This window comes from Cervus canadensis, chromosome 11, assembly GCF_019320065.1.
Source record: "Cervus canadensis isolate Bull #8, Minnesota chromosome 11, ASM1932006v1, whole genome shotgun sequence".
Lineage (NCBI taxonomy): Eukaryota > Metazoa > Chordata > Mammalia > Artiodactyla > Cervidae > Cervus > Cervus canadensis.
In genome coordinates this window covers 27858567-27871352 of record NC_057396.1, presented here as the reverse complement: position 1 = coordinate 27871352, position 12786 = coordinate 27858567, and the positions used below count along the sequence as shown (strand labels likewise).

Sequence of the window (12786 nt, the reverse complement as noted above, 5' to 3'; positions counted from 1 at the left end):
GATGAGTTTTACAGGATCTTGCAGACATGAAAAGTGAATTGGTACCCCCTTTTAGGCTTGAGTCTGTTCAGCAACATTCCAAGGCAACAGTTAATGGAAGCTACTGGAGGCTGAGCAGGTAGACTACAATTCTGTTTATTTCTTTTATAAAAACCATGGTCAAATAGCCCAGAAATAGACCCCCATAAATATAGTCCACTGATTTTTGACAAAGATGCAAAGGCAATACAATAGGATAAAGATAGTGTCTTCAACAGATGGAGCTGGGACAACTGGACACCCACATGTGAAAAAATGAACCTAGACTCAGACCTTACACCATCACAAAACTTAACTCAAAATGATCACAGGCCTAAATGTAAAACACAAAGCTATAAAACTCCTGGAACAGAGGTCCCCAACCTCCAGGATCTAATGCCTGATGATCTGAGGTGGAGCTGATGTGATAATAATAATAGAAGTGAACTGCGAAATAAATATAATGTGCTTGAATCATCCTGATATACCATGATGGTAATCATACCATTCGCTCCCCCTTGGTCCGTGGAAAAATTGTCTTCCATGAAACTGGTTCCTGGTTCTGAAAAGGATGGGAACCACTTTTAGAAGATAGCATAGGAGGAACCCTAAATGATGCTGGGTATGGTGTTGCCTTTTTAGACACACCACCAGAGACAGACCATGAAAGAAATAATTAACAAGCTGGACTTCACTAAAATGAAAGATTTCTGTTCTGCAAAAGACAATATCAAGAGAATGAGAAGAGAAATCACAGACTTGGGGAAAATATTTGCAAAAGACACATCTGATAAAGGACTGTTATCCAAAATATACAAAGAACTGTTAAAACTCAACAGTAAAAAAACAGACAACTTGATTTAAAAATGGGCCAAAGATCTTAATAGACATCTCCCCAGAGAAGATACACAGATGAAAAGTTGTTCCACATCATATCATCAGGGATATGCAAATTAAAACAACAATCAGATACCACTGTATTCCTATTAAAATGACCAAAATCCCAAACACTGACAACAAAGGCTAGCAAGGATGCAGAGCAACAAGAACTCTAATAACATTGCTGGTGAGGATGCAAAGTGGTATAGCCACTTGGGAAGACAGTTTGGTGGTTTCTTACAAAACTAAATGTACTCACAATCTGGCAATCACACTCCTTGGTATTTGCCTAAATGAACTGAAAATTTATGACTACACAAAAACCCGTTCACAGATATTTATAGCAGCTTTATTCATAATTGCCAAAATTTGGAAGCAACCAAGATGTCCTTCGGTAGGTAAACGAATAAATAAACTGTGGTACATCCAGACATTAGGATATTATTCAGCATTAAAAAGAAATGAGCTAGCAAGCTCATGAAAAGACATCAAAGAAACTTAAACGCATATTACTAATTGAAATAAGCCTTTCTAGAAAGGCTATATACTTTGATTACAACCATGTGACATTCTGGAAAAGGCAAAATTATTGCAACAGTAAAAAAGCTGTAAGGGTGTGTCAGGGAGAGATGAATAGGTAGAGCACAGAGGGTTGTTAGGGTAGTGAAAAATACTCTGTATGATATTATAATGATGGGTATGCATCACTGTACTTTTTTCCAAACCTAGAGCAGGTACGACATCTAGAGAGAACTCCAAGGTAAGCTAACAAATGTTTAATGCTGGACTTTGGGTGACTGTGATGTGTCAGTGTAGATTCATTCTTGGTAATTAAAAAAAATATTACTTTCTCGTGAATGACATTGATAATGGGGAAAGCTATGAATATATGGGGGCAAGAGGTGTACAAGAAATCTCTGTAGCTTCCTCTTAATTTTGCTGTAAACCTAAAACTGCTCTGAAAAAATAAAATATTTGTTAAAGGGTCAAATGAGTAAACACCAGACTCATGGACAGTGCAGGTCATCCACTTTCAGCACTCACCTGAACAAGGTATCAAAGTAGCCAATACTGCTGTAGGAAAGTGTCTACTCTGGCACCCACAAGTATACAAAGAACAGTGCACACACACATGTGTATGCACAGATGGGCCTATGAGTGGCAGAGTAGTTTATACAATTAAATTATTGCTGCAGGCTCCTCTTGTCTCCTTGGTGCATACCTAGCTCCTTTCAACTAGATCTTTTCTTGACAAAGTAACCACTACCAATAGGCTTTCTCCCACTTCACCACACGAAATATTACTTTTAATATAAGACCCATCCAAAAAAGCCCCAGTTAATTTGTGGTTATTTGCATATAGATTTCCCCTTTGGATATTACTATTTGCAACAAATGTTTAATGCTAATTTTCGTTTCTTCCCTTCAGTCATTACATTTTTGAAGGGTCTCCTTTTCTTACAGGTCAATGTTTGCCTCAAAAATGGTAACTATTTAAGTTTTTATTAACCCAAGAAAGACCACAAGCATAGCTTCCTTGCCTCTCAACTGCTTCATCGAAAGTCACAGTGCACTCAAAAGCCAAATATACTTGACTTTTGAATCATCCCTTGTCTCAAATATCTATCACTTTCATGACCTTTTGGATTTCTGAGATATGAGCTATAAACCCCAGACTTCACCTCATAAGTCTCCAAACAACTTGACCTTACACGTTTACCATTCTCCCACTTACAAAATGAGGAAGCCAATCTCTTACCTACACTTTCCTCAAGATTGTTCAGTCAAAAAGAGTAGAATCTCTGAACTATCCAGAGCCCTGTATTAATGTATGTCATCTTCAGCATCAGCTGGGGAAGTAATAAACTTAATCCACCAATTTGAAACACTTTATCCATCCTGTTTCATTATTTGCATTCACATTCCCCCACAACAAAAGACACAGAATAATCTAAACTTCTTACCAATTGGAGAAGGAAATGGCAAAACACTCCAGTATTCTTGCCTAGAGAATCCCGTGGACAGAGGAGCCTAGTGGGCTGCTGTCCATAGGGTTGCACAGAGTTGAACATGACTGAAGCGACTTAGCATGCATCGCGGAAGGAAATGGTAACCCACTCCAGTGTTCTTGCCTGGAGAATCCCAGGGACAGAGGACCCTGGTGGGCTGCCATCTACGGGGTCGCAGAGTCGGACACGACTGAAGCGACTTAGTAGTAGTAGCTTCTTACTAACAGTGGAATACTGTATATATCACTATACAAATTTATTTAGGAACAGAGAGATTCCTTTGAATCTCAACATTTTCTTGGATACGCAGTCTTAAAAAAAAAAAAAAGCAACCATTTCTACAGTGGCTTCATGTTACAGGTCTACACACTGGCCCACAAAGAAAGAGACTGGAGAAAGAATGTTCCTGCAAAAATCAACAATGATTCCCAGCCCACATGAGAACTCCTGTGGAAGCTAGCACAGTAGTTCACACTTTGGTATTTTTTTTTTCTTTCTTTTTTGTTAAAGAAGATAATATATTACAGAGACTTCTTCAGAATTCACACCTGAGTTAAACATTTTGCTGGAAAATTCCACATTAAGGAGAGATTAACATAATTCAAAAAAAGGAAAGGACTATATACAGGTATGTTGCCAGCATAATTGTTGTGTGTTTGCTTTCGTGTTCCTCCTTCTGCAACAGGAGACAGGGGAGAGAAGGAGAGAAGGAGAAACACAGGGAAGGAGGGGAGAGACAAGTGTTCCTGAACTCTGGGGCAGACAAAGCAGACAGAAGAGCACCTGTGGGCAGAGAAATGTGCCCAGGGGACTGAGGAAAGAGGAGGGAATTTGGAGAACACGATTATGAATGGATTTGGTTCTAGAAAAGGGGGCGGGGCTAAAGAGAAAGTGGGGTGAAATGAAAACTTTGCTGAACAGAAAAAAAATCAACGCTTTGGTGGAGACATCAGATTCAAATCTTTTCACAGATTCTAGAATCAGTTCTCGGACTGTGGCTAAGTTCAGAGTCAAAACCCGTTCTCTCCCCTCTGGTAGTTTGGCACCAGGTGAATGGCTGTGCCCAGAATGAACTGGAGACGAGCTGGAGAATAATAAAAAGTCCTTTTTCAAAGGCCACTGCAGCAGGGAAACTGTCTGAAATATTTAGAGAAGGGTGCAGGCGAAGAAGGTAAAAATGACCAATTCCTAGGAGGGATGTGCGTTTCAAGAGCGCTAGGAATCAGCACACAGTTTAATCACAGTTTGGATCTCTGGAGGCCCTTGCTCCGAAGAAGACAAGAGTTTGGGTTCATCCTCTTCCGTTCTCTCTCCTGAAAGTAATCTGTCCATACAGAGAAGGCATGACTCCCTTCCTTCTGGTGGGGAATACAGGGCCAGGTGTCAGAGGAGAAACTTTTTGGTCTCAGTGGAGGTAGGTGGGATGACTCCATCGATACCAAGATCTAGAAGGAAGGAAGGAAGGAACGAGTCAGTCAGACAGCTTCTAACCATGAGGAAAGATGGGAATGAGCAGTGAGCACTAGCAGGAACATATGGGGTTTTTTCCTAGGGGTGCTGAAAATGTTCTAGAATCAGATATGGCAACAATTGCACCATCCTGTGAATATACTAAAAAGCACTGACTTGTACACTTTAAATTGGTAATTTTTATGGAATGTGAATTATATCTCAGAATAATTTTTTTTAAATGTCCATTAATATGTTTTCCTCTCTTCTTTTCGGTGGGGGTGGTTGAGGAGCTCCAAGCTTTGGGGGTATGCAACAGTTGGCCCTTAAGAGCTGGCTGCCTTGCCAAACAGTTTGGGTTTGGACAAATGGGTTCATTTCTTCAAATAAGCTCAGGTCTTTAATTGCCTGACTTGCAAATCTCTTGTTTTGTTCTGAACTGGGGAAGAAACCTCTTGAGGCATCCACTCTGGGAACACTTTTTAGAGGGGAATCTTTGAATCAAGGCTCTGGAGGCTGCTTCTGTCATTGCATCCCGAGTGGGAGCACAAGGTTAGGATGGAGCACCGCTCCCCTCTCCCAGGGCGTCAGCTACACAGGGAAGCTCAGGCTCGGGGCTGAACGCCCCCATTGCAGCTGGAACTGGCGTGAAGGGGAGTTCTCCGAAGCCCAGTGAAGGACCTGGCCCTTTCTGACAGGAGTGTTTGGAAATTTCCACCCTCCCGGTGAGGATGGAAATTTTGGCTTTGTTGACATCAGCTGTTTGCCAGGACCGGCTGAGGCTTCTCTTTTAAATCCCACTCCCAAGGGATAGAGTCCAGTCTGGCTCACCACCCCGCCCTCTCCCCTCCTTCCCCGTGACAAGCCTTCTTCCCCAAGGTGTTGACCCCCAGACGCAGCTTCTCACGTGTCCCCTGGCCCTGGCAGAGGTGTCTTGGTGCGCTCTTTCCTCTGCCTTACCCTGAAGAGTTAAAACTGGAGGAGGAGTTCACGGCCGCTTTGGAGTTATTTTGAGATGCAGTGGGGCTGCTGGCCTGGAGTCCTGAGCCGGGAGAAGATGGCCTGCTGTTGTTCCCAGGGGAACAGGATGACGTTACTGAGCACGAGGAGAGGCAGAAACAAGGGGGAATTAATGAGGCGGGGTCCGGGGACCTCGTGACCTTCAGGCACGTATCCCCCAAGGGGTCTCACCCTCTCCCTAACTCCACCCCCCCCACCCATCTGCCCACCTCCTATCGGTAGCATCAACGCCCTGCCCCAGAGGGGCCCTCATCGTACACACTTCTCCTTGGCCCAGGAGAGTGGCATGGCTGGTTCCACAAGTACAAGACTTGCCAAACACAGGAAGGATGGATGCCAAAACCATCCCATTCCAAGGGCACACCCCGAGCTGAGTATATCCAGCCTGGGACCCAGGGGCAGAATGAGAAAGAGAACCAGAAGCTTCAGGAAGGAAGAGAGGAGGAGAGAAGGAAGAATGCTCGGAGAGGAAAAGAGAAGCTGAGAGCACAGGTCAAGATGGCCAGCCTCTCTGGGGTTCCCATCTCCACATGGTACGTGGTCTTCCAGAAGGAGCATGGGAGGAGTCCCAGCCATCCACTAAAGAGCTCTGTGGCCTGTGGCAACTTGATTCACTTCCCTGAAATCCCTTTGTGACCTCTGTAACACGGCAAATCTGGATAAAAGTGAACTCCTGTATTTGGGTTTCCCAAACAGCATTCCGTGGATAAGGTGACATAGATTTCATCCTCCAAGCTAAGATGCTTTGAAGGGTCGAAGGCAATAGTATTGATAATGACATCAACACAGGGGACCATCAGTTACTGGGACTGTCCTGGGCAAATCCAGACATATGGTCACCCTATCTAATTCTTTGAAATGCTTTGAAATACTTTTTGAAAAATAGAGTTCTATAGAAAATTGGTTTAGAAAACCTTGCCTTCTGTTCAGCTCATTTTTATGTTTAAGGCATTTGTATATAAAGTGGGCTGAGAAGTGCAGCAATTAAAACAAAAACACTGGTTCAAACTTTACCTACTCAGCATTCCCCAAACTTACTTGATCATGGAAGACTTTTCCTCCTAGAAAAAAATGTTAACATCTTCTGAAACACATTTTGGGAATGCTGAGGATAAGATGATTGGATGGCATCACCGGCTCGATGGACATGAGTTTGAGCAAGCTTTGGGAGTTGGTGATGGACAGGGGAGCCTGGTGTGCTGCAGTCCATGGGGTCTCAAAGAGTCAGACATGACTGAGCGACTGAACTGAACTGACTTAGGTCAGTATCTTGCAGTTCTGTTATCCCATTATCTAAAAGAATGCTGCTGCTGCTGCTGCTACTCAGTTGCTTCAGTTGTGTCCGACTCTGTGCGACCCCATAGACAGCAGCCCACCAGGCTCCCCCATCCCTGGGATTCTCCAGGCAAGAACACTGGAGTGGGTTGCCATTTCCTTCTCCAGTGCATGAAAGTGAAAAGTGAAAGTGAAGTTGCTTAGTCGTGTCCGACTCTTACTGACCCCATGGACTGCAGCCTACCAGGCTCCTCCATCCATGGGATTTTCCAGGCAAGAGTACTGGAGTGGGGTGCCATTGCCTTCTCCGTAAAAGAATGCTAGTAGACCTTAGTTTTAGAGCTCACCTGTTCCAGGCATGGTGCTGTGGACTGGAGGGACAGAGAGGGGGCCCAGAGATCCAGAGGGAGACACCTGAAAGGTGAGAGAAGCTTGTAAATGTTCTCTTCCGCTTCCGTCTCAATCTTCTGGAGCTTTTCCCAGGGTGCTAGGCCCTAGACTCCACAGAGACTAGGGCTCCACTTCCTGGATGGTTTCCTAATCCCAAACCGATGCCCCATGCTCTGTGTCACAGGAAAGGCTCTGGACCACATACACCACCCAGGTCCAGTTCTGCCCTGCTCCTGCCACTAGCTTCGGACCTCAGGCCTGGCCCTCCCCACAATGCGACCCCTGGCAAGGCTGCCTGGGCACTGCCAGACCAAAGAGGCCTTGCTCAGATGCTCTGGCGAGGAGAGGAGCTGCCTCCAGGATGCTGCTGTGGCCGACACTGCTGGAGGGCTGCTTTATTTCCAGTCCTTTCTTCCTTTTTAAAAGACCCCTGTGGGGACATCCCTGGGGGTCCAGTGGTTAAGAATCCACCTTCCAATGCAGGGGATGCAGGTTTGATCCCTGGTTAGAGAACTGAGATCCCATATGCCACGGGGCAGCTAAGCTCACATGCTGCACCTACTGAGCCCTCACACTGCCTCAAAGATCCCACATGATCAGTGAAGATCCTGCATGCTGTAACTAAGACCTAATGCAACCCAATAAATAAACATTAAAAAACAAATACTGGAAATGCTTATTTTGTATTTTTAAGACCCCTGTACTTGCTTGGGCAGGAGAGCTCAGCCCTAACCATCCTGTCACAGGCTTTGCATCTTGATGCATGAGTGGACCATCTACTCTCCGGAGGTCCCTGGAAGAGATGAACTGTGTGAGGTCTCTGAAGCTTTGCATCTCGCCCTAGAGACCTCACAGCATCATCAACTCTGGGCTGGGAAGGGACCTAAGATACTGTAGCTTAACCTTCCCAAACAGTCCGGGAATCCCTACCCTCAGTATTACTATCCTAAATAGACATGGGGGCCCGACAGACCTGGGAGTGAGGCCTGGCTCCACCGCTATCTGTGTAGCTGGGGCATGTTACTTAACCCCGCTGAAATTTGGTTTTCTCATGCGTAAAACAGCAGTAACACCTCCCTCATATTTTCTTTTAATTAAGGTTTAATGAGATAATGTCCATTAAGCTTCTAACTCAATGCCTGGCAAAGAGTACCCGGCTTGTTAAATGTTAGTTCCCTGCCTTCCTGCAGAAGTTGTCAACTCTTGTGTGTCTTGAGCTGCTGTTTACCTCTTCACTGGAGCTGAACTCAGCATACTTTTCCTCCCCCTTCATCTTCTCAAGCTGTCCTGGGACACTCGGATCAGCCTCCACCCAGGACCTTGCAGGGAGGTTCTGCTCAGGGAGCTGTGACTGGCCACCCCTGCCCTCCCCTCGTTTGGAACATCCCGTGCCGACAGGATGCAGCATGTACTCATTTCCTAATCAGTCAGCAATGGTTCTGCTGCTTTCATTGACCTGCCCTTTCACAAGGAGCCTCTTTAGTAGGCTGGGGGCCCACGAAGGGTGGAGACAGGTGTGGGGCAGCATGGTGAGAGATGCTATCAATAATCTCCCTCCCTTTTTTCCTCCGCCCCCCACTTGCTGACACACCCCAAGACATTTGTTGTTGTTTTTAAATAAATAAATATTTCGTCACTGCAACCAGCTTCTTCTCTTCTATCTGGAGACAGGCTGTACATGTGCAAGCAGAGGTAAGGCTCTTCCTTTAAGTTTTTTACATAAATAGTAGCATTCTGCCCACACTGCTCTGAGTAATTTTGCCTTTTTTGCTTTCTTCTTCTTTTTTTTCTGCTTAACAGTATATCCTGGATATACTGTATTTCACAGTATTTCACACAAGAAGTAGAAGAAACTATGTCCCAGTCCCAAGGACAGTGTTCCAGTGAGACCTGAGGAGAAGACCGGATTAGAGCATTTTCTCTACCCTCTTCCTTCAGGACACCACAAGTACTGTTGTTGATCAGTTGCTCAGTCGAGTCCGACTCTTTGCGACCCCATGGACTGTAGCACACCAGGCTCCTCTGTCCTTCACTATCTCCTAGAGTTTGCTCAAATTCATGTCCATTGAGTCAGTAATGCCATCCAACCATCTCATCTTCAGCTGCCTGCTTCTCCTCCTGCCTTCAACCTTTCCCAGCATCAGGGTCTTTTCCAATGAGTCTGCTCTTTGCATCAGGTGGTCAAATTATTGGAGCTTCAGCATCAGTCCTTCCAATGAATATTCAGGGTTGTTTTCCTTTAGCATTGGCCACAAGTATTAGTGTGACTATTTACTTAACATCTTTCTCCCTGACTAGGCTGGAGACTTCATAAGGGTAGTGTGATGCTTGTGTGGTCCCCTGCTGGATCTTCAGTGTCTGCTGCAGCATCCAGAACTTGGCGGGTGCTCAGTATCCAATGGACGATGAGAGCGCGTCATGCTCCTGTATGGCTCTTCCACGCTTCCCACTTCTTTTCTCCACATTGGTGTCCCCAGCTCGGATTGAACTGAGGTGATAGCTACCTCCCACCTATTCTAGACAAAGCCCCATCTTTAAAGATTCCGAATCTCTCATGGCATGGTTCGGTTTCCTTCACATGTCCTACAACACCCTGCAGGATCTAACCTGCCCGCTGCTCCAGCCTCCTCATTCACACACTGTCTCCCTCCCCACTGTGTTCCATTCCAACCTTCCGTGCTTCCTCTCTCTGCTCACCCCAGCCTCAGGGCCTTTGCACACACTGTTTCCTCTGCAGAGAATGTTCTTCCCAACACCCCCTCTGCCCTGCCATCCTGCTCCCCTTCCCCACCTCCAACTCAGACCTTTACCCAATTCGAGTCTACTCTTTCTTCTGCCATCAACTTGAACATCATTCCAAAGAGAAGCCCCCGATACCTGGACTAAGTTTGGTCCCTCAAATACCCACACGCCTTCTCTGGAGGCTTCATCACAAATTGCATTTTGTATAATGTCTGTTGTCCTTGCTAGACTCTAAGCAGAGATGACCAATAATGGTCCTGTGCACTGCCACATCTTAGTGCCAAATAGATGGTGTGTGCTCAATAAATATTTAAGAAATGAAGTGAACATCATATTGTCTCCAACTTCAAACTGTCAATGGCTCCTCATAGCTTCAAGGGTAATTTAGCATCCATGGCCCACCATGATCCAGCTCTCATCAACCTCTCTGTCTTAGGCCTAAACCCTTAGCTCCAGCCAGAACAAAAAGCTTGTGGTTCCCCAGATGCATCATGTTGTTTTAGAATTCGATGCCTCTCACAGACTACCCCTTCTACTGGCTATGCTGTTCTTTTTATGAACTCCCAACCTGTTCTCCAAACAAATTAGGGAGTCAGCCTCCTGTATCCCATCCTGATTTGGGGGTCTTTCATTGGTGTTCCCATGGCAATCCTTCAGGGCTCCTTACAGCTGCTTCACCCACTTCATTGCAATTTCTTGCCTTTTCTGGCTCCACCTTCTCATTTTCTCCCCTTGGTCCTCTTCCTTTGCCCAGCCCTCAAATGCTGGTGTTTCCCAGGGTTGGGATTTCGACTTTCTTTTTTGCTTCTTCTGTACAAATTACACAGGTAAGACCCTCCTGACCCAGAATTCCAACCACCACCTGTGTGCTTATGACTCCCCAGCTCACTTCTCTATCCTGGCTTTTCCTTCTGAACTCCAGACCCATTATTCCAAGTGCCCAGGGACTTTCCTACCTGGGTGACCCATAGGCCTTACTGTATATCATAATGATGTAAAGAACTAAAATTGGGACTTCCCTGGAGATCCGGTGGCTAAGACTCTGTCTTCCCGATGCAAGGGGCCCAGGGCTTGATCTCTGGTTAGGGAACTAGATTCCACATGCTGCAACTAAGACTCAGCACAGCCAGATGAAAAAAACAAAAGGAAATGAAATCATTTTTTCCTACTCCTAAGCCAGCTTCCCCCCTATGTATAATTGTTCCATCATCAGCACCAACTTCTACCCAGTCAGTCCAGCCTGAATGCAGAGAGGCATCCCAGAGTACTCTCTTCCCTTTATGGTTCTCCCTGCTCCCACCCAGTTTTCAAGTTATTAACCAAGACTTAATAAGTCTACCTTCTAATTATCTCCTGAAGCTCTCCCATCCCCCTCATTCTTAACCAGATGGCTTTGCTTCAGCCCTCATCATATCTTTACTGGATAACTGCAGTCGCATCTAACTCATCTCTGAAACCAAACCTGGTGCCTCTCAAGCACCCTCTATGACTGCAGTCAGAGTGATGGTTCTAAAAAGTGAATTTGATAATGCCAGTGCCCTGCTTCAAATCTGTCAACAATTCTCCAGGCCTTCACGTTCCTTAGCCCTGTCCACAATCCCTTCCATCTGGCCCCTGCTGATCTATGCAGTCTTATCTGTCAACAGTCCTCCACACGGAACCACCTGCTGCTCTCTGCATGCGCCCTCTTCACCCTGCTTCACACCACTGCACCTTTGTTCTCCTACTTTCTCCTCTGGGAACTCTACACCCTACGCACTTACTTGCCTCTTCACTCCTTCATGTCTTTTTAGACTCAGCTCAGGTATTAATTATCTCCTTGGGGAAGCCTTCCCTAACCACCACCTCCCAAGGCTTGGTTAGCTGCTACTCCTAAATTCTCTGAGAGAAACCATCGTGTTGTTTGTCATTTGTTTATTTGTCTGTCTCCTCTACTAGGCAGTGAGGTCCTCTGGGACAGGGGACAAATATTATTTATTTGTGTATTCCCAGCACTCGGTACAAAGAACAATACATAGTAGATGGTTGATCAATATTTGGTGAAAGAATAAACAATAGTATACCTTTATGAAATATGCCAGGACGAGGATGGATTTCAGCCACCCTTGAGTGCTAAAATCATGGGGACAACACCATTATCCCCACCTCCCTTCATCTTCAATCATCATCAATCCCAGGGATGGAGCAGATATTTTCTACCCTCCAGGCCTTCCAGTCTACCTGAACTTCAAATTATTCCCAGCCCTGACTTCTCCCCTTGCATTCTAGAGTCCTAGATATAACCATCTACTTGACACTTTCTCTTGGATGCCTAGGATATTAAGTCTACCTTAATAAAACCAGCTTTAAATTCTCTGCCCGCCCCCCCCCCCTTCAAACCTGTTCCTCTAGTCTTTATGATCTCAAAAAATGGCAACACCTTCCAATCTGTTGCTCAGGTCAGAAACATTGAGGTCATCTTGGCCTCATTTTTCATACTCCCTGCCTGAGCTAACAGCACATATTGTTGGCCTCATGGTGGAAATCCATTTAGATCCAACCACATCTCCCCCCACCATGCCCTCCACCCGAGCTCAAACTTCCCCCCTCGAAGCCTGATTGCTGTAACTCTCCCAGGTGGTATCCTGCTTTCACACAGATTAACCTCCAAATGGCAGCCTGTGGCAGCTCTCTAGTGGTATCTTATTTCACTTAAGATGAAGGTCAGGGTCCTTTTGATGGCCTCTGAGACCTTTCCTTGGTGAATGCCTTCCTGTTACTTCCCTGTTACTCCTTTGACTTCATCTCCCACTCCTCACCTCCTTCCTTGCTCTGCCCTGGTGACAGTGGCTTCCCTGTTGTTCCTCAAACATGCCAGGTCTTCTCATTTTCTGGTCCCGCTACCTGGAACAACTCTTTCCTCCAGATATTTATATTTCATTCCCTTTCAATACTTAGATCTCCGATAAAATCTCACTTTATCAGAGAGGTCTTCTCTCACCCCTCTACTGAAACATCAGCTCCT

The 12786-nt window shown here is 45.6% G+C and overlaps 1 protein-coding gene across 5 annotated transcripts in view; it reads right to left on the bottom strand.

The window, feature by feature from the left end:
- Window positions 1-3009: 3009 nt before the first annotated feature.
- The window catches only part of POU2F3 (POU class 2 homeobox 3), a 90402-nt gene continuing 80625 nt past the window's right edge, over window positions 3010-12786 (bottom strand). For all 5 annotated transcript variants that reach the window (XM_043482702.1, XM_043482704.1, XM_043482700.1 and 2 more), the window contains 3 exons: window positions 6998-7064; window positions 5316-5451; window positions 3010-4351 (listed from right to left, as the gene is read on the bottom strand). In XM_043482702.1, coding sequence (XP_043338637.1) covers window positions 4312-4351; window positions 5316-5451; window positions 6998-7064 — 243 coding nt within the window. In that variant the 3' untranslated portion in view covers window positions 3010-4311. The remainder of the gene's footprint in view (window positions 4352-5315; window positions 5452-6997; window positions 7065-12786) is intronic.